General features: G+C 38.1%; 3 protein-coding genes across 3 annotated transcripts; all 3 read right to left on the reverse strand.

Annotated features, from left to right (window-relative positions):
• Window positions 1-3,206: 3,206 nt before the first annotated feature.
• LOC145895412 (monocarboxylate transporter 12-like) lies at window positions 3,207-4,129 on the reverse strand. Its single transcript, XM_082984218.1, has 2 exons — window positions 3,385-4,129; window positions 3,207-3,326 (listed from the first exon to the last, which is right to left on the reverse strand). Exons 1-2 carry the CDS (start codon window positions 4,082-4,084, stop codon window positions 3,214-3,216), a joined length of 813 nt encoding a protein of 270 aa, XP_082840344.1. The 5' UTR covers window positions 4,085-4,129; the 3' UTR covers window positions 3,207-3,213.
• A 6,068-nt stretch (window positions 4,130-10,197) lies between these two features.
• Window positions 10,198-13,698, reverse strand: LOC145895767 (uncharacterized). Its single transcript, XM_082984550.1, has 4 exons — window positions 13,447-13,698; window positions 11,502-11,646; window positions 10,680-10,877; window positions 10,198-10,322 (listed from the first exon to the last, which is right to left on the reverse strand). Exons 1-4 carry the CDS (start codon window positions 13,696-13,698, stop codon window positions 10,198-10,200), a joined length of 720 nt encoding a protein of 239 aa, XP_082840676.1.
• Window positions 13,699-14,993: 1,295 nt separating this feature from the next.
• LOC145895768 (uncharacterized) lies at window positions 14,994-18,026 on the reverse strand. The gene is made up of 6 exons (XM_082984551.1): window positions 17,775-18,026; window positions 16,650-16,794; window positions 16,393-16,508; window positions 15,901-16,093; window positions 15,440-15,543; window positions 14,994-15,179 (listed from the first exon to the last, which is right to left on the reverse strand). Exons 1-6 carry the CDS (start codon window positions 18,024-18,026, stop codon window positions 14,994-14,996), a joined length of 996 nt encoding a protein of 331 aa, XP_082840677.1.
• Between the last annotated feature and the right edge of the window lie 3,311 nt (window positions 18,027-21,337).

Below are 21,337 nucleotides of genomic sequence, written 5' to 3' on the forward strand. Positions count from 1 at the left end.
TGTTTAGCGCAATGGTGTGAAACATTTGCAAAGTTACATATTGCTTTCATAAAGTTTACTTAATTATTGTTGTCTTAGTGAAATGCATATCTACAAAGCTGACTTACCCAATTCACTTTCCGAAACCATGGATTATTATGTGAGAAGTAAAACAAGAACAGCCATATTTGTATGTAATAAGAGAAGTAGTAAAAATTTTCTCAAACAGCTTCAAGAAGATTATTGAAATTGGGCGTAGTAAAATAGAAATAGTATGGTAATGATAGCACGCGATGGCGCTAAAGGACTGTATCCACTTAATTTCCGTCAATATAAATCTTTTTTTCTCCCAGACCTCAATCACTTATACTTGGAGACGTAGGAAAGCACGAGTATTTGATATTGTAAGTTGAGAGTCAGCATACGAAAGCATGGAAAGGAAAGTTTACATTGAGTTAATTTTCTTGATTTTGTGTGGATTGTGCATTTGTTCCCACGGAAAAGAGTCTAACAATAAAAGGAATTCGGATGTTGTCCGACCTCCAAGGGGATTTAATGATAACGCAGAAAATCGACAAAAAAGGGATTCGGATATGGTGGCCCCTCCAACTGGATTCAACGATAATGCAGAAAATCGACAAAAAAGGGATTCGGATATGGTGGCCCCTCCAACTGGATTCAACGATAATGCAGAAAATCGACAAAAAAGGGATTCGGATATGGTGGCCCCTCCAACTGGATTCAACGATAATGCAGAAAATCGACAAAAAAGGGATTCGGATATGGTGGCCCCTCCAACTGGATTCAACGATAATGCAGAAATTCGACATAAAAGGGATTCGGATAGCGTGAGACCCCCGCAAGGATTGAATGATAATGCAGAAATAGGACCTCCGACTGGATTACGAAAAAACTAAAATTGTGGAAAACTACGAAACTATCCTTAAAACGTGTAGATTGTTTACTAATACAAAGGAAATATAGTAGTTTGGTTTTCATTGTATCGAGTTTAGCGTAGTGAAGGGCGACATTTTTCAAATTTACATTTTGTATTCACAAACGTTTTTGCAATGATTGTTCTATTACTAAAGATTTTATGCCCCACCATCAACATTCATCGACAAGTAAAATTTTAATCCGTGAAAAATGTGAAAATAACCAATTTTCAATTGCAATCTAGTAACTTTCAGAAAACACAAGGCTTATGTCGTTTTCCATTGTAAAAAGCAAATAGAAACCAATACACGAAATTTTTGTATGAATTTTTCTAAGTTTCAGTGCACACTTCAGTTCCGCATGTGGATCTAGTGGATCATTAGGTATGGATTGGATCAAATGTACTGAACGTTGTTGGTCTCCAAATAATAACATGTTTCAAAATAAACAGGCATTTCGCAAGCGCATTAAGAGTAATTAACTAACATAAAATTGAGATTTGCAGCTAATTTAAAATCAACGTCCCAGCCAAACGAGGTTTGTCCCGCCATGTCATGGTCCAATGCACATCCACAAAGCTGTCTAACCCAATTTCGTGCAGAACACTGCTGAGTGAACGCCAAGTCAGCAAAATCAAACTTGACACACCCCAAATAACAATTTTGGCAGCTTTGTATCCGATATTTCGATGGGCAGGCAAGCGAAACCCTTTTCTTTGATCTTCGACAAAGGATATTCAACGGTTTAAATATTTTCACTGTACTGTAGGCACCACTTTAAATTCGTCGTTGTGGGGTGTCCTTAAAAATGGAGCTATAAAAAAGATGGTTTGTGCTTCATCTTGCTCCATTTTCTTTTGACATTTCAATAAATTGTTTTGTAATTTCTTGAAAATAAAATATCTTTTTAAGTCATCTGAGAAAGTTTAAATGCTTGGTCACTCTTTTATGAGTTGTCTGTCGCGCCATGTTTTGTGTCAAGTTGTGCTGAGCATTGCTTGTGACCATACAAAAACATTCTAACATTGCTTAATCATATTCCAGCATTTCTTGGAGTCTAGCGTGCCAAGTCGTTACGCTCAGGTGCACCACACAAAGTTGCTATATCCGCACTACCGAACAACCGAACCCCACATCCCGCATTGTTGTGCACATTGACTATGGTGGTCTTCCGCTGTCTATCATAGGACATTGCGTTTGTTCAGGACAACGTTTTCCTTATGGAGTTTTCTGTCAATTATCTTCGTAGTTTTTGCAAATACGTGATATTATAAAGTTACCATTACTAAATCATGCGAAAATCAAGTGGAAGGTTACAATATGAAAAAAATTGTTGTAGTAATATCTTGCGCTGTAACGGGTATAGCAACAACATCTTACACGATGAAAAAATTACTTCATTTGACCAAACTGGGATTTGAACCGAGGATAATCTGTACTCTTCTCTTATCCCGAACACGTTTTCTTCTAGGTATATAGGTCGGATATTTGACCATTGCTGCCAGTTACCGCCCAAGTCGCATAGCAATAAGCTCTCGAGCTCGCTCTTGCGGTCAATTTTATTTCAAACTTAAGACACTTTGACATAAAAAATCTATAAAGTTCCATGAGGTAATTTCTGGCAAAATCTTCGGAATATATCTGTTGAGTATGAGGAGAACTGGCTGCTGCCAACAACAATGACTGCAGTGACCTATTTTATTGTGGCCTATATTTGTTGTGGATTTGTGGATTTTTCAGATCACGCTGCAACTTGTCGGGGAAAAGTGTAAAAATAAATTATCAACCCCATCCACCATCAGGTGGGTTAACACGTATCATTGTGCTGCGACTTTCCTGTTTCTTCTGCGTTGAAGATTTAAAATAATCCCCTCTAACTGTTTAGGCTCTAAACATGTTTGAGCTTTGTTCAAACATGAAAGTGTAATGTGTTGCCGACCTGTGATCTACGTAGTAACAACAAAATGCGTGCTGGTACACAGGCTATGCAGAGATGCTGGGCAAGTTCTTATCATTCTTAGCGATGTGTAATGAATATTGATCGACTTAACAAACATTCTGTATTTTTCATCCTAAAGGTTTTGTTGAATAACGAAAGAAAAGTTTAACATAATGAATGCATTTTTCGCGAGAAGTCACCCTCTTCTAAGTGTTTATGTTCGTTTATTCCGAGTGTACGAAAATGAATCAACAACGTATTGTATAGATACCAAGGCAGTTAAACCGCAGTTTCCACAACAACTAGTTTCCGTGCAAACTGCTGAACGGTGTTGGAACTTTCACAAAACCAGTCTCCAAACTAGCGGCGTTTAATATTTAGCAGTGGAATGTGGAGAAATATTGCCAAAAGTTGCATCAGCGCTGCAACAATAAACGCATATCGAATGTCGCTGAGCTCATCGACAAGCATACCTGAACAAAAACAAAATATGACACAAATATAGCGATTAACCTTGCAATGGTTCCTTACCCACAAGTGGGGTAACCCACGATCCTAAAATTGAGTATAACAGACCGCTGGTGTTGAAGCCCCAGGTCAAGTTTTTGTCGTCTAATACACTGGCCATAACTTGTGCGTACATACTGTGTATTCCACCGCTCACTAAGCTATGAGCAATGCAGTTGAGTATAAGACCCACAAGGTTATGCACGAACCACATAGAAGCTGTAACAAAAGCCCCCATCGTTCCGGTGATGATCAGAACCCAAACAATATTAACGTTCTTCCTGTCACCAAGAATCCCGAATGCTATCCTTGCAAAAATGCTTACTCCGCTGTATATTGAAAGGAGCAGTGACGCCATCATAGGTTCCACATCCAGTGACAGTGAATAGGGCACTAGAAACCTCATGTAGAGTAACCAAGTACTAAGCATGAGTAACCATATCACCGAAAATATCCAAAACTTTGGCAAAACCAAAACCTCTTTAAGTGGTTTTAAGGCTTGTCTCCAGTTCTTGTCTTCAGTAGAGTTTTCTTCCGATGGAGTTGGGTCAGAATTTAATAATATAGGTCTGTACAAAGACGCAGCCACTGCACAATTCAATGTCAGGCCACCTAGTATTAATACAGCTCCTCTCCAGTTGTAAAATTCGATCAGGAATTGCATGAAAGGTGCCAGTGCCAATAAACCCACAGGTGTTCCGGACAATGCTAGTGATATAGCCATTACTCTTTTCTTTTTGAAGTATCGGGGGATTAACGCTGCATATGTTACCCCACAAATGGAAAGAATTACACCTAAAAAAATTTTATATAGTTGTTCTGAAAAAAATATTATAAAATGAGATTTGCGTCATATAATAAGATGCTTTTGTAAGTCAATTTGAGACAGGCAAAGGCTTGCTCTTCTATATCTTAAAAACTATATGTCCATATAGATATCATTTAAGTTGACAGAAAAAGTTTTTTTGGTGTCGTGTTGTAACCTTAGAGATTAATATTCTGAGAAAGGAAATGAAAACTACTCTCACCAGTTGCAAGCCCAACAAACACGAAAACCAGTACCAGACTATTTGCCAATGAAGCAACAGAAATGGAAATTCCGCATAATATCGATACACATAAACTTGTTCCTCGAAATCCCATCTTAGCTATCAGTGTTCCAGTGGTAACATCTACATACACGTAAGTTCGGCATGGCAACGGTTTTAGGTATTAGGTACGAAGTAGGTCTTACATCCAAATATTCTTCCAAACTCTGTACACCCAGTCAGCCACGTAACTTCGCCAAGACCAACGTCGAATTCTCGCATCAGTGGTTCATAAAACAATGGGTAAACAGACATTGAACCGAAGGTTAACATGGCTGTTATAAAAACTGCTGCAACTACAACCCAACCCCATCCACCATCAGGTGGGTCTACACGTCTCATTGCTCTGCGACTTTCCTGCATAATAAACAGCTCCAATTGCCTCGCTGTCGACAGTGGCGTAGGTGGCGGAAGCAATTCGGTGTTTGCGTAATGATTCGGTCAATGATTAGCCTCGTTCAGCTGATACGGCGATTCGCTTGCGGTTAGCTTGTGCTTCAAAGGAATGCTCACAGAATATTAGAATCCATACTCGACGTCCATGTATTTTATGCGTCATTGAAATTCACTTGTCGCTTTTGTGCTTTGTTTAGGTATAGGTTTTGTAATATGTTTCAAAGGAATGTCGTTGCTCATACGTTATATAGCTGCCTATTCGATGTTTTCTACTCTCTGCAAATGCTGTACAGTAAATTCAATGTGAGTTATTACAGCTTATATGACCTTCAACAAATTCACAAATACGAATAAAAGCAAAACAAACGCTATTAGATCGTGCCGTGTCTGCAGCTCACTGCAAAAAAATACACCATTGACTCTATTGCTTGTATGTGGTGTCTTTGTGACGCGGAGTCTGACGGCACTGTTGGTTTTAGCTTTTGCTTGGCCACAGTGTTTCCACCTTGGTTAGTTTCGGCAGGATACACCTAGTTTGGTGCAAAATAATTAACGGCGACTGTACAGTCACCACAAAGTGAAAGTTTTGCTTGACTGTTTAGCTGGAAAGGAAGCCTATCAATGCCTTTGAACACGCATGCAGTTTGATTAGAATAAAGAGTACATTTTTAGTTTTTTTATCACGGTTTTGATTTTGACATTACTCCTCGATTAATAGGCAATCTAGCCTGACTGTAATCGCAAAATAAGGACTTGCGCAATCGGGCATACCTGCCTGTCATTCGTTTGCACGAAACCGTCTGTGTTTGTTCCCCACGTATGTGTAAAGGTCGTCCGGCAAGTTGTGCGCCTGCGCACCAGTTTGTCTTGGCGCCAACATATACCGTTTAACCAGCTCAGTTGGTATAGAGTGTTGGGCCTGGTTAGCTCAGAATCGAGAGTTCAAACTTCCCGCGGTAGCTTGATATTTTTAGATCTCGTTTCGACTTGTTTGGAAAAAGTGGCTGATCCGGCTTGACTGCAATGCCTTGACTGCCAATCTAGTAACTTTAGTCGCCACGCAAGGACCTGTCTAACACGTCAAAGCATTCAAACACAAATTAACATATATATACCTGATGAAGTCTCGCCGCATGGCAGACGGAACGTCGCAAGAATACAGTACGTTTATGCCAGAAGATCAGTACATTTTTTATTACAAATTAACTTTACTACAACACCATAAACGGATATTTTTCTCAATCGCTCACGGCTGCTGTTAGGGAGTACATTGCTTGATTAACTATAAGATAAACAAGACATCCTTGGGGCCTGCCAATAAACCACGACCTCCTTTGACCCTGACAAACAAATGCACAACAAGTTTTTACTAACTTTTGACGGAGAATTTTGCTTTGCAGATCATTTTCCTGCAAGATACAAACGGTGGCCAAACTTTAAAAGCATTCCGCTTTGCGACGAAGCTCTGACACGTTTTAGAGGAGACACGAACGCAACATAAAGCAGGTGCAATAAATCAGTTTTTTATTTAAAACTGTACAAATAATGAACGGTTGTTTTCAGTGTGGAAAATTGCCAAACATTAAATCTTCTATCCTTATTGTAGTAACTATATCTGGAAAGATTAGATAGTTCCCGAAGAGCATCAGCTAATATACGAATTAAAGGAAGGTTTGAAACCATTGTGTGAATTCCTGGACCTTCCAGTCCCCGACCAACCTTTTCCACACAAGAATAAGGATTATGATTTTTGGATGAATACAGAAGCGAAAAACCTCCTGCAATGCAACGGATTGAAACGGAACTTATGATTTCTATAGCGTGTTTGTTTGTATTGTTTGTATTCAGTTGATGCAAGTTGACAGAAATGTAAGGAAAATACTTAATGGAAAAGTGCGTTTTTTTTTTCGGAAAATTTAGGTATCAAAGTTCTGATATTACTTCAACAATGATCAAATTTATTGTATGTGTTGCCTGATTAATGAAGATGATTGCTTGCCAAGAGTAAGTGTGTTGTATCACATAACCTGTTTTGAACTAACAATATTTTGATCATTGAAACACGATAAAGTCTAATTAAACGATATTATGAGAGTTGTTTTTTTGACATAGTTTTAAAATGTTTAAAAATACTTAACCATGAGAATTTAGCATGGGGTATATTTGATTGTGAGGGACAGGGTATATTTGTTGGTGTCTTACTATCGTGGTTACGAATAAGTATATTGTTTGGTCGTAATAATGTTAGGAAACAAATCATTTGTTAAATTTATAACTTATAGGTCTATCGACGGTAAGAATATCTTTTTAAATAAGTTGTTAACAAATTGCAGAGTAAATGGAAGAGGTTGGGATCAAGATAATGATCAATTTCTGGACCAAGTACCCGGTGGCGAATTCGCATCTAAACGGAATTGTCAAGATGCACACCATGGTATCCCGCCTGCAGACTTTCCTTAAGCTTTAATTTTGCAAACCAACACCAATTAATGTTTACAGATGCAAGTGTGGACGGAGAAGAAAGCGAGTTTAATAGTTCGTAATACGCCATGAAATGTCTGTTGTTGCACTATTTACACCATCAAAATATCGGTTCTTTAATAGATTTAGTTTAAAGCAACACAAAATACAATGTAGTACCTAACGTGGTGATAGTTCAAGTATGATGAAATCAATATCAAGCCCAGCAGTAACCAATACTTGACCGTAACCAATACTTCTTAATTTTACGCGCATTTTGGGTGTACGGTTGAAACATATGTCATATGTTTCAACCCTTCCGCACCCAACGCGGTTCTACCAGAGCAGAAAGTGGCGGGAAATGTTTGTTTAGGCCACGTGGTTGTTATAAAATCGCTAAAAAGAATTGTTTTTTGGTTTGGCGCCTTATTTTCCAGGAAATTCGTTTTAGGTTTTTCGTGATCAAAAAAGTAAAACAAATGTTTAAGTTCCCAGCAAGTTTATTTAGGAATTTTACTTTTCAAATTGCTATGTTTTCCATGTGCGTGAAAGCACAGGTTTACTGTGGTTCTCAAAGTGGGCGCCAGCGCACCCCTGGAGGCATTTGCAATCGTATACGGAGGGCGCTGGAGACCAAATTGGAGATAATAGTCGATCGTTGGCGCGTGGTGACGTGGCAAATTTCCCAACCGGAGGTACATTTACCACTAGCGGTACGCGACTGCATTCCAGGTGCTACGTAAGCACCTTTCCGTAATTTGCGGGTATGGTTCGAAATTGAAAAATCGTAAGTAATGTCAAAATTTTCTATTGTTCATTACCTTCCTTACTTCGCAACACTGAATTAGGTGGTGCACGACAAAATTGTTTTACCTCCGAGTGGTACTCAACCACAAAAAGTTGGGAATCACTGACCCAAGTGATTCCGTCCAATCTTTGTGTGGTTTATGCTACTTCAATTAGGACTTTTCTCGCATGCTGAACTAGAAGTTTATGATTCTAAAGTCACAACGAATTTTATGTATGTTACAATAGCCCTGTTTACATGGACGTCTAAAGCGGGTTCGCGGCACGCTTCTTACCCGCTTCCCGCCATTATCGCAAAAAGCGTTACGCATCACAGCCCAAGCTAGTTCGGAAGCGGTTTCGGCGAACTAGCTTAATAGGGGTGGGTTCGGAAGCTAGTTCGCCCAACTAGCTTCTTTTCGCGTATCAGCTGATCGAAAAATTTGGCGGTAAAATCAAGTTAGGTTAGGTTTGCTTGTTGATGTTTTTCAAGGATATTCTTTTTGAGGTTTTGAATTTGTGTTTGGTATTAGTATTTATTTCATGAAAAAAGATTGCGAAAAAGTCCAGTAATTTGGACCAACGAAGCAATACACGAGTTGTTAAAAAATGTTGAAGAAAGAAAAGTCCTGACTTTAATTGATGGAAAGGGGATCAGAAACCAAATTCTTTATAAACAAATAGAAGAAAGTCTTCTAAATCAAGGATTAATGTATTCATGGTAAGAAAACTACATGTAGGCTATATACATACAGATTTGTTATAAACTTTTTTTTCAGGGAGGAAGTTCGTGATAAATGGAGAAATCTCAAAAAACAGTACTACACAAAAAGGAAAGACATATGATTCTTTGAAGACGGAAGCGTCATGACAGCTGCCAGGCATTTTTACACTGATGTCAATAAATCTACAAATTAAAATGTTTTTTTTTTGCATTTCAGCCTAATAGGCTATGAAGCAAATTGTTTACTTTCCACTGTCATCAACGACTCCTTGTAATATGAGGGAATCCCAACCCTTTCTGTTTGTGTAATCTTTTTTTCCAATGCTGGGCGCAGTTACAGCAATATGTGTGCCATCAATACAACCAAACACCTAGAAATATGTCGTGTGTTGCACAAAAGCAAAAGTTTTGTATGTGTCATACCTGAGGAAAGTGGTGATTTGCTTCAACACGTTTTGCAATTTTAACTGCATCATCAAGTACTGGGATGGAAATAAACTTTTTCACTTTTTTGCAAAGTGCAAAACAAAGCCTAGAAATATTGCACAAGTACTAAATGCAATCGATGTTCAAATTTATTCTTACCACTTCAAACAATTGTGAACGGAAGATAAACTAACTCCAAAAAGTTCAGCAACAGTCCTATATTCGGCAGAAGATGCCAGTTTAAACAGTGCTATTGCTGCCCTCTTTGTTGCTGAAATTGGTTGTCTAATTGTTAAATCATCTGAAAAAAAAACAATTTAAAAGTTATGTACAATCTATTTGAGGCATACAATTAATCTGTAATCGTCCCTACCAGGTTTTATATCATCCCACACTTCTTCACACAAAGCATTCTTTACTCAATCTGAAATGGGTCAACCACTGGGAATCATTAAATCCGGGAACTATAACATTCCACCATTGCCCTGACCTAAAAACAAATGAAAATAACATTTAACTTAACCAAGATTCAAAACGAAGCACAGTATTCCAGTAAGCATAAAGCCTGGCCTATATATACCACCAATACCTCACCTCTGTTATCGCCACGGCCGTCCAAGTCTTCGATTGTGAGAAAGCAACGCATTGACATGCAACAACAGCAAAGCCTTTCTTCGTTTGCAGCGTTTTTGATAATTATGAAGCAAAAATAAAGCCCTAACTTCCAATAAACTATCTGTTACCGCCATATCCATTTTGCGAGAACCGAATTTCGCGCGCTCATGTAAATTGAGCCCCGAAGCTCGCTCGTTATGGTCTGTTAGTTCTTCACGGCTCGATGCCGCAAGCTCGTTCGCAAACCATTTCATGTAAACAGGGCTAATGTGTCATCAATCAGCGCTAAATATTGAAATGAGGGTTTTTGGTGGTGTGGTTTACTTGAAACACAATTTTATATCACTGCAAGCCATCATAAACGCGTCTGGTGCATGATATTAAGGCGTATCTATTAGTCCGTTGTCTGCAGCTCTGCAAAACTGTCGTGAACTGCTTCATGTTTAAATTAACATTTACTCTCAATGCTTAAACAAAAACATAGATTGTATTGTAATTTACAAAACGTAGCGGTTGCACTGGTGATTGAGGTGAAACTTTACAAATTTTTGCACTAAATTATGTTTGTGATTACACAATCCTTGCAATCGCACTTTTTTGGAAATAAGCAGAAACTCGTTTTGCATCGGATCGGAAAAATGTACATGCCACAATATCCAACTTTACCCACTTAGATGTTGCATTACAGTTTGACGACTATAAACACACACTGATTTTGTGGCTTGCTGGAGTTCGCAAACGACTCTCTCATGGAACAAGTTCGCCAACCCCTGATATATGGCATAAAAGTTTGTAAACTGCGAAGGCAAACAATGCAAACAAACACCCCAGTGAGAATTTTAACTCCATGTCCAATCGTTTCATGATTCGATTTTCTTTTCTCATTTCTTGAACAAAGTTTCCTCGTTTATTCTTGTGAGGAAAGGGAACATCTGGAATGGGGAGACCGAGGAATTCACACAGCGGTTTCCAACCTTCTTTCACTTCATAAACCAAAAGCTGCTCCTCAGGGACTACCTGAACTAAAAGGTGTGTTTTTTGATGGTGCAGTATTAAAAAAAATGATTATCTGTTTATTGATTTATTTTCCAAAGCAAACTTTAACCACACAGAAAAAAAAATCACTTTCTTTAAATTTAACCAGATCTGTAATTACCGCCTGAAATCAGCTTCTATCACGAAGTAACGAGGTGTTTGAAAAACCCACTAATACATTTTCGAAGCACGTTAAAATCTTGTCAGCAACAGTACATGCATATATGCATATATGCTCAACCCGCAGGCGAGACTTATTTCAATAGAAATATAATGTGTGTTCGAAATCAGTGGTTCACCAAATTTCATATGCGTTCGATCACATGACTAGAAAAGATACTGGGGAATACATACCTGTCGCACGTGCTTGCAGTGTCTCCGATACATTCTTCTTATCGACTCCTCATGTTTTAGGTAAATTTTGTACCATGGCCACCGATTGCATCCATTTACGTTTCATTTTGCGCCGGCTAAAAAGTTGTCTGATGATTTATTCGTACATTTTCCCCTTGTTGACGGAAGTCACAATTACAAATACACATAAGAAAATGCCCAAAGTTTAACTGTTGCTTAAAGTTAACTACGGTTAAATGTGAATAATATAATATGACCTGCTTCTTCAAAGAATGTTCGAAAACGACGGCCGTTATAAGTAAGGAGGGCCATAAGTCGCAGGATAATGTCATTATTTGTGTTGACAGTTTGATGCTGAAAACTCTGGTACCAAGAATCCTCATCTCTTACGTTCAAAATAACCTGACGTAACAATAATCGGTAGTTAAAAATACGCAGAAGTAATGCTGATCCAGCTTGGCTGTAATGCCTTGGCTGCGAAGCCTGTGAACCTTATAGTTAAAAATACTGTACGATGTTAATGCAGGTTTTTTGTGTGCAATAATGTCTGTGAAATATTTTTGTAACGTGGTTCTCTGAACCTGTCCGCTTCTGATTTTAACTGGCATCCTCAAAAAACAGGTGAAAAAGTCCGCTTAGCGAAACCCGAGCGTGTGACAAGGTGGACGATGTAGATCAGTGTTTTTTAAACTTTTTTTCTGTACCGCCCCCAAAACACCTTAGTCATTTAACAACGCCCAACAGAACAAACAAAAAACACAACAAATTTATTTGTTGTTGTCAATTAACGCGATGTGTGGGGTTGGTGCAATGACACTAATTTCTCAATATAAGGTTTCATGTCGGACAAAAACAATCGTAAGTCCCCTCAATTGTCGATATCAAGACGATTTCTTTTTCCATCTAAAAGAGTGGTGTATGCGCTGAACGCACGTTCCACCAAGTTGAAGCTAAGAAAATTACGGAAAGGTGCTCGTGTACCACCTGGAATGCGGTCGCATATCACTAGTGGTAAACGTACCACCGTGGGAAACACTGACTTACGCTATAAGAGAAAATTTGCCATGTCACCAAGCGCCCCCAATCGCCCATTCAGTCTCCAGCGCTCCCCTAGGGGGGCGCTGGCGCCCACTTTGGGAACCACTGATGTAGATGTTGTGAATGACAGCCAAAAATCGAAAGAAATTAACTGTTTTGTTTCGCCGGATTGGTCTTTCTTATTATTAATATATACCTGGCACCGTAAGCGACATATTGTCTATTCCCGTCTTGTGAGTCTTTTTGTGGCGAAAATTGGCCGGAATCCTATCCTACGTTTATTTTGTATATTTCTGAGTTAAAAAAGCAAACCTATTTACGGGTGAAGTTATGCAACTTCAATCAACCTTTGTCCGATACGTTTGACCACTGGCAGGAAAATAGTGAAAAGCAAAAACTCACTGAGTTAAATCTTTTACATGGTGAACTGGGAGTAACCTCACACTTGTTTCCACATGCCTTGTGGTCACATAGCGTATCTATTTTTCTGCTGAGGATGCTTGTTCCTGACATTATTTAAACCCTTCTATTTTGAATTTTTACGTTTTAATGCAAACATATTTCGTTTGTAGTGTATGGTACATTAAACAAACATCTTCTACAGCACATAAAATGCAAATGGTTACACTTTATATTTACTCTCAGCACGTCTTTTTTCCCACCTTCTCACACAGGACTAACTTTGATGCCCGTGCGTGACCAAAACAATTAATTGCAATGGTTAAGTGTGACGTCATGATAACTTAGAAATTTTTTTCAGTTTTATTTGTTTCGCCCAACATTTCACGTTTACTTTTAGATTCTGATTGTTCAGGATGCTACGCTAAAATACTCTGGTGGTAGCGGTGTGTGAAGGTGTAATAATGATGGAATAGGACAGCCAGACACACACCGCTGGCCACTTCGCACACCACAGCACAGCACAACACAGCACAGCACCTTATCGTTACGCATGGATGCTTTGTGTTAATACGGAGCATTATAAGAAAGATAAGCTTTATGTAATCCAATTTACTTCAAATGGTGGTGCTCTTTTACAAGTCAATAAGAACCCCCGTCATTTTTTTTGCACGCCAACAAAATATACAGATGGGTATTTATCGTTTAACGCTAGTCAAAAATGAGATTTGTAGTATTTTGTAAATGGTGGCTTATGGTTCTTACTTTTGCACCTGGAAACGCGTCGAAAATTTCCTCCCAGTAATAGCAGCAAGGATTTTCGATAACTGCGTCCACATTTCCATACATCCGTCTCATATCTTCCATTCTGAAACCTTCCCTCACTTGTTTGATCCAATCATCACCAAGGTACCAGAAGTTTTCCATGATGTCATAAACTTCGTATCCAAGCAGCGTCAGAGCCGCATTAATTGATTTTGTTCCAGTCTTCGGCAAACCAACAACCACCACCTTCATTTTTATCGTTTAGTTAAGCTGAAATCCGCTGAAACAGGGTTTTATAATGATCCACGTTTAATATGTTTGCAAAGTGCCAACTCAGTCCGTGTATTTATGTTCAAAAAATTCTTTGATATTCTGCTCTATGGGGTATCTCCTATTCTATTTTCTACAATATACTTGTTCACTTGATGCACTGTATACCGTCTTCCTGCAATAATGTATGACGACTGTTCAACTCAACTGCAACGTTTCTCATACCTCTCCTTTAGTTAAAGTTCTGCATGAATGATTTCCAGCTCAACTTTGTCTGGATCAGAGTTTTTTTTTTCAGTGGAAAATACTCGAAGCGTGAAGTTTAAATCTGTTATCTTACTAACGTTATATGGTGAAATGTCGTTCCAGTGAGTCTTCCTAACGCACATGCCTATTCCTGTTTTGGGCGCGTCGAAGATCATTAACAAGATCTCTTTGTGAACATAAAAAAGTCCTGGAGTAAAATATATCACCACAATACAAAACAGTTTTTGTCCGGCAAACAAAGCAGTTAAATTTTCATTCCAGTCTTTCAAAATCGAATCGAACAGCTTTTTCAGTTGCGTGATTATGGGATACCAATTGGTAATCTTGGAAACACAAATTTATTGCACTCATAATTTGGTAATGAACAGGTTTGAGTGCTACTGCAAGCCATTATATACTTATCAAACATATTTTTGATAAATTTTGAAGAATATAATTGCAAAAATGTAGCGGCGACAAAAAAATCTATTGAGTGACGTCAGACAAGGCGCCTTTCCTCAGGAGAAAAGGCTTTGCTTACATGTGACAAGCGCCTCATTTGGAAATTACCGAAGCAAAATATATATATAGTAAGACGGGGAAATCAACGCGAATCGGAGGAAAACTAGTGGTTATTTAAAAAAATACACAATTATTGTGGTGATTTTATAATAGTAGCTTAGATCAGAGCGCTACAAACTGGGTTTCGCGGAACCGTAATGTCCCGAGTCAACTTCACAGGTTCCATGTATGTCATTAAATACTGAAATATTTTGTTGAAATGCGTATTTGTGGAACGACATCACACGAATGTTTCATAAAACGCTCTTCAACTCTACCAAGTGAATGATGTTTAAAACAATCTATTGGCTCAACCACACGGATGTTACTTTATATAGACCTCTAGCTCCATCACACGGATGTTACTTTAAATAGACCTTTAGTTTTATGATGGTCCACGTTTAATGTGTTTGCAAAGTGCCAACTCAGTCCGTGGTTTTAATGATGAAACAACTCTTTGATATTCTGCTCTACGGGGTATTTCTTATTCTCCAATATTCTCGTTCACTTGCACACAACGTTCCCCACACTTCGTTAGTTTTAAGTTCTTCATGAATGATTTCCAGACCAGATTCTTGAAGTTGTTTTTTCACATTCGTAAGAAAACACTCGAAGCGTGACTGCGTGGAAGTTGAAATCTTTACCTTGCTAACGTTCTTTGATGAATTGTTGTTTTAGTGAGTATACACATAAACAACATGCCTATCCCTGTTCTGGGACGTGTACGTACATTACTAACAAATCTCTTTGTCAACAGTTACCAGAATTTTGTCTGGCAAACAAAGCAGCGCGTTTAATTTTCTACACGGTTTTCAATGAATGAACCAAACTGCTTTTTCGGTTGCTCGATTCTGGGAAACAACTTTAACTTGTTTAAATACAAACAAATTTTATATTACTGCAAGCCATCATATACGCATCTGGTGCATGATATTAAGGCGTATCTATTAGTCCGTTGTCTGCAGCTCTGCAAAACTGTCGTGAACTGCTTCATGTTTAAATTAACATTTACTCTCAATGCTTAAACAAAAACATAGATTGTATTGCATTTTACACAACGTAGCGGTTGCACTGGTAATTAAGGTGGAACTTTACAAATTTTTGCACTAAATTATATTTGTGATAACAAAATCCTTGCAATCGCACTTTGTTTGAAATAAGCAGAAACTCGTTTTACATCGGATCGGGAAAATGTACATGCCACAATATCCAACTTTACCCACTGAGATGTTACATTACAGTTTGACGACTATATACACACACTGATTTTGTGGCTTGCTGGTGTTCGCAAACGACTCTCTCATGGAACAAGTTCGCCAACCCCTGATATATGGCATAAAATTTTGTAAACTGCGAAGGCAAACAATGAAAACAAACACCCCAGTGAGAATTTTAACTCCATGTCCAATCGTTTCATGATTGGATTTTCTTTTCTCATTTCTTGAACAAAATTTCCTCGTTTATTCTTGTGAGGAAAGGGAACATCTGGAATGGGGAGACCGAGGAATTCACACAGCGGTTTCCAACCTTCTTTCACTTCATAAACCAAAAGCTGCTCCTTAGGAACTACCTGAACATAAAGTTGTGTTTTTTATTAATAAAAAAATAACAATCTGTTTATTGATTATTTTCCAAAGCAATCTTTTACCACACTCCCAAAAAAACTTTCAAAAACTTTCAATCTTTTACCACACATGCTGGCAACAGCACATGAATATATGCTCGCTTAACCTGCCCGCCAAACTGAGTTCATGCCGGCCAAAGCGGATGATAATCAACCGCTCCACTTTGATAATCGCTGTTGTAAACAGTACAAAGTATCATATGTGATTGATCACATAACTAGGAAAGATACAGGGGAATACATACATGTTTCACGTGCTTGCAATGTCTCCGATACATTCTTCTTGTCGACTCCTCGTGTCTTGGGTAAATTTTGTACCATGGCCACCGATTGCATCCATTTACGTTGACTTTTGCGCCGACTAAAAAGTTGTCAAATGTTTAACTCGTACATTTTCCCCTTGTTGCCGGAAGTCACAATTACAAATACACATAAGAAAATGCACACAGCTTAACTGTTCCTTAAAGTTAACTACGTTAAAATGTAAATAATATGATATGACCTGTTTCCTCAAAGAATGCCCGACAACGTCGGCCGTTGTAAGTAAGAAGGGCCATAAGTCGCATGATAATGTTGTTATTTGTGTGGACAGTTTGATACTGAAAACTTTGGTACCAAGAATCCTCTGGCCTTACGGTCAAAATAACCTGACGAGACAATGATAAGTAGATAAAATCATTCTATGAGGTAAATGCAGGTTTTTGTGTGCAATAATGTATGTGCAATATTTTGTAACGTGGTTATCTGAACCTGCCTGCTCCTGATTTTAAACCGGCATCCTCAAAAACCAAATGAACAATAATCCGCTTTGCGAAACCTGATAATGAGCACGATGTAGATGTTGCATATGACTGCAAAAAATCGTAAAAATTAACTGTTTTGTTTCGCCAGATTGGCCTCTTTCTTGTTATTAATATACCTGGCACCGTCAATGAGTTATTGTCTAAGCATGTTTTCCGTCTTATGAGTCTTTTACGACGTAAATTGGCCGGGTCCTATCCTAAGTTTATTTTATATGAATCAAAACTAATTAAGGGTGAAGTTGTGCAACTTCAACCAACCTTTAGTCGGATACGTTTGACCACTGGCGGGAAAATAGTGAAAAGCAAAAACTCACTGAGTTAAATCTTTTACACGGTGAACTGGGAGTAAACTCACACTTGTTTCCACATGCCTTGTGGTCATATAGCGTATCTCTTTTACTGCTGAGGATGCTTGTTCCGGACATTATTTGAATTCTTGTATTTTGAATTTTTGTGTTTTAATGCAATGATATTTCGTTTGTAGTGTATGGTACATTACACAAACATCTTCTACGGCACATAAAATGCGAATGGTTACACTTTATATTTACTCTCAGCACGTCTTTTTTTCCCAAATTCTCACACATGACTATCATTAAGTGTGACGTCATGATAACTTAGCTAATATTTATACGATTTTTTGTCAACCAAACTATCCAAAATGGTCAAGATTTACGTCAAATGTTGGTGGTCTTTCACAGGTTAAGAACCCCCGTCATTTCTTTCGGCAAACTAACGAAATATAAATTGGGTATTTAGCGTTTAAAACTACTCAAAAACGAGATTTTTGTAGTATTTTGTCTATGGTGGGTTATGGTTCTTACTTTTGCACCTGGAAACGCGTCGAAAATTTCCTCCCAGAAATACCAACAGGGACTATCGACCACTGCGTCCACATTTTCATACATCCGTCTCATATCTTCCATTCTAAAACCTCCCCTCACTTGTTTAATCCAATCATCACCAAGGTACCAGAAGTTTTCCATGCAGTCATAAACTTCGTATCCAAGCAGCGTCAGAGCAGCATTAATTGTTTTTGTTCCAGTCTTCGGCAACCCAGCAGCTATCACCTTCATTTTTATTGCTTAGTAAAGCTAAAATCCGCGGAAACACACCACAGATTCTTAAAAGTTTTATGAAATGTTTTACGTTGAATGCGTTTAGTGCCAACTCAGTCCGTGCTTTTATTGGTCAAACAACTCTTTGACCTTCTCCTCTACGCTTTATCTCCAATTCTCCAATATTCTCTTTCACTTGATTGGACTATATACCGTTCCGCTGCAATAATGTTAGATTACTTTTTGATGATAAAAAAACTTGTTTGCTGATTACAATTTTTTATTTTGCAGATAACGCTTTTCTCACCCTTGTTAAAATGTGAGAGAAATCAAAACATTACATACACCTGACATCTTCTGTACAATGAACCCAGAATCGTAAACTGTGTTTCTGACACAGGCCTGTTGTTTTCTAACCGTTACGCCTCATTGGACGATTACGAGATGTAACCTACTTAAGCAGAAAAAATTACGGTCTAATAGGCAGAGCGTTCACCAATCGCAGGCGTGTAAACAATAAAAAATACCGCGATGTACAAGAACATTGATATTGTAACTTGATAGAATGATTTACGCGAAATTATGTTGTTTGTTCTGTTTAAGGTCAAAGTTACAGTGTAAATTTATTTCGTTGTTTCGAAAAGCGTAACCTACTATCATCGTTTTGAGGTTGCAGAAAACGCGTAAAAGGCAAACCCGTTGGTCAATGCCAACCTTCACAGGCGGGAGTCATTCGTGACACATTTTTTCTTGTTTTTCGTTATGTTGTAATTTTAACGTTTTTCGCGTATGGATCTTCCACATCCTGCAAATTCGGTCCATATCCTTCCAGTACTTCTGTCTGCTCATAGTGGTTAATTTACTCACAACTTCACCTTTGACACGAGGCGAGGGTATCGCTGTGCAAATTTCGCGTGGCTAAGTTTTGCTATGTGCGACCGTAGAAGGCGCCTTACTTTCACTGATTTAGGATTGATAGTCGAAGAGCTCGTCCGTGCGCCTCAGGGCACTTGAAATTAAAAAAAAAGTTTTTCTTGAGACTGGCCACGTTTTTGCTTGCCGTACTTCTTGCGGCACAAACATTGTGACTGTAAACCAAAAACGTTTTGACATCACTTATTTGCAGAGCCCTACCTGCTCTGGACATTAGGAGCATGCAAAAGTTAGGTGCGTATATAATTCGCTACATATGAGAAAACCATATAATTTTCAGTGAAGGAAACAACCCAAAAAAGTTATATTTATTGACGAAATCGAGAATTGCATTTGCAAGTTGCCACCTAATAACAAAACTATTGATTTAGAAAAGCAATTCAATAGCATGTTGTTTCTCCATTGCGCTTAAACATAAATACAATACAGGTTTGAGAGTATTGTAATCTTGGAAAGAAGTTTTGCTATAAGTTTCTTAGTCCATTGGTATAAACGAGTGGGGCTCACCAAGTATAACCTTAAAGGCCATGTACGTATATGCAAACAATAATGAGATAAACTTTCTCAAACATCTTTAGGAAAAAAATGGTAAAGAAAGCACACGATGGCGCTAAAGGGCTGTATGATAGCGTGATCAAAGATTTTGGATATTGTGATTGAAAGCATGGAAGGAAAGTTCGCAGTATAGTAATCTTACTACTTTTCTGTGGATTGTGCTTTTGTTCCCACGGAAAAAACGTTTGATGATAATCGGCTGACAGCGATTTTGAAAAACATTTAGTTCACTCGCAAGTATTTAATGATGTGCAAATTCGACTAAACAGGGACTTCGAGTAATGTGGAACAGATTCAACAACAATGCAGAAAATCGACAAAAAAGGGATTCAATAATAATGCAGAAATAGGACCTCTGTTGGGATTACATAATTACAAAATTGTGGAAAAATACTAAACTATCCTTAAAACTTGAAATATAGTAGTTTGGCTTTTTTTGCACCGTGCTCAGCGCAGTGATGGCAGAAACTATTAATCTTACCTGACTTTTGCCTGGAACATGGCTAGGTTTTTGCCTTTCCGCCTTCATTGCGACACGGACTCTGTACCGGACCAAAAAACTCCAATAAACGTTTAGATATCACCTATTTGCAGAACTGTACCAGCTCTTGGTAGTGGATATTGTAAATAAGTAATTTATGTGTGTAGCAAAATGTTACGTGCATATTTAATTCGCTGAATATTAAAATCACATAGAATTTTCAACATAGGAAATAACCGGAGAAATTTACATTTATTGACGAAATCGAGACTAGCATTTACAAGTGGGCACCAAAAAATATTGTTATTTTAACAAAACTACATAATGCAATGTTGTTTCTCCTGCGTTAAAATGTAGATACAACACATGACTGTCAGTATTGTAAACGTGCTGAGAAGTATTGCTATAAGTTCCAAAACCATTGATATTAATAATTGAGATTTACCAAGTAAAACTAGAAAATCCACATACATATACAATGAGAAAGGTGGTAAAAATTTTCTCAAACATCTTCAAGAAGAATATTGAAACTGGGCGCAGTAAAATAGAAACTGTATGGAAATGATAGTGGCGCTAAAGGGTTGTATGTGCATCACCTCCTTCAGTGTCAAGTCCCTTTTTTCCCCCAAACCAAAATCACTTATACTTGGAGACGTATGAAAACACGAGTATTTGATATTGTAAGTTGAGAGACTTCGAAAAACATGCAAGGGAAAGTTTGCATCACGTTAACTTTCCTAATTTTGTGTGGATTGTGTTTTTGTTCTCACGGTAATGATTTGAACAATAAACGGCTGAAAACGAACTCGGAAAACATTGGAGGTCTTACACGATTATTCGATGATATTGTGGAAAATCGACAAAAAAGGGATTCGGATAGTGTGAGACCTCCTCCACCAGGTTTCAATGATAATGCGCAAGATCGACAAAAAAGGGATTCGGATATGATGGGACCTCCAAAGAGATTCAATGATAATGCAGAAGATCGACAAAAAAGAGATTCGGATAGCGTGAGACCTCCGAGGGGATTCAACGCAGGAATATCCCCTCCGCGGGGATTACGGAAGGACTAAAATTGTGGAAAAATACTAAACCCTTCTTATAACTACACCCTTGTAGATTTTCACCGCAAATATTTATCAGAATATTGTTATGAAGACAATCATTGCAAAAACTTCAACATTTGAAATCTAACGCCCTTAAATATCCAAAAAAGTTAAAATGATGATTTTATTTTTGATGCCGCAACTTGCAAATTTTCGTAACCACGACGCTTGTCTGGCTTAGATGTAAAAACCAAATACAAAACCAAACACAAAAGTGTTGTATGAACTTTGCTGATTTATTTTACACATTTCAG

Source organism: Ascidia mentula, chromosome 3 (genome assembly GCF_947561715.1).
Source record: "Ascidia mentula chromosome 3, kaAscMent1.1, whole genome shotgun sequence".
Lineage (NCBI taxonomy): Eukaryota > Metazoa > Chordata > Ascidiacea > Phlebobranchia > Ascidiidae > Ascidia > Ascidia mentula.

Excerpts from the sequence above, each read along its gene's own strand:
- LOC145895412 (XM_082984218.1), bottom strand. The coding sequence starts at position 4,084 with ATGGCTATATCACTAGCATTGTCCGGAACACCTGTGGGTTTATTGGCA. Across the intron at positions 3,327-3,384 it reads GTGGGTTACCCCACTTGTGG|GTATGCTTGTCGATGAGCTC; the intron begins GTAAGGAACCAT and ends GTTTTTGTTCAG.
- LOC145895768 (XM_082984551.1), bottom strand. The coding sequence starts at position 18,026 with ATGAAGGTGATAGCTGCTGGGTTGCCGAAGACTGGAACAAAAACAATT. Across the intron at positions 16,509-16,649 it reads GGCATTCTTTGAGGAAACAG|TCGGCGCAAAAGTCAACGTA; the intron begins GTCATATCATAT and ends ACAACTTTTTAG. Across the intron at positions 15,544-15,900 it reads GTTAAAATTCTCACTGGGGT|CATTGAGAGTAAATGTTAAT; the intron begins GTTTGTTTTCAT and ends TTTTTGTTTAAG.
- LOC145895767 (XM_082984550.1), bottom strand. The coding sequence starts at position 13,698 with ATGAAGGTGGTGGTTGTTGGTTTGCCGAAGACTGGAACAAAATCAATT. Across the intron at positions 10,878-11,501 it reads AACATTCTTTGAAGAAGCAG|TTCAGGTAGTCCCTGAGGAG; the intron begins GTCATATTATAT and ends CACACCTTTTAG. Across the intron at positions 10,323-10,679 it reads GTTAAAATTCTCACTGGGGT|CATTGAGAGTAAATGTTAAT; the intron begins GTTTGTTTGCAT and ends TTTTTGTTTAAG.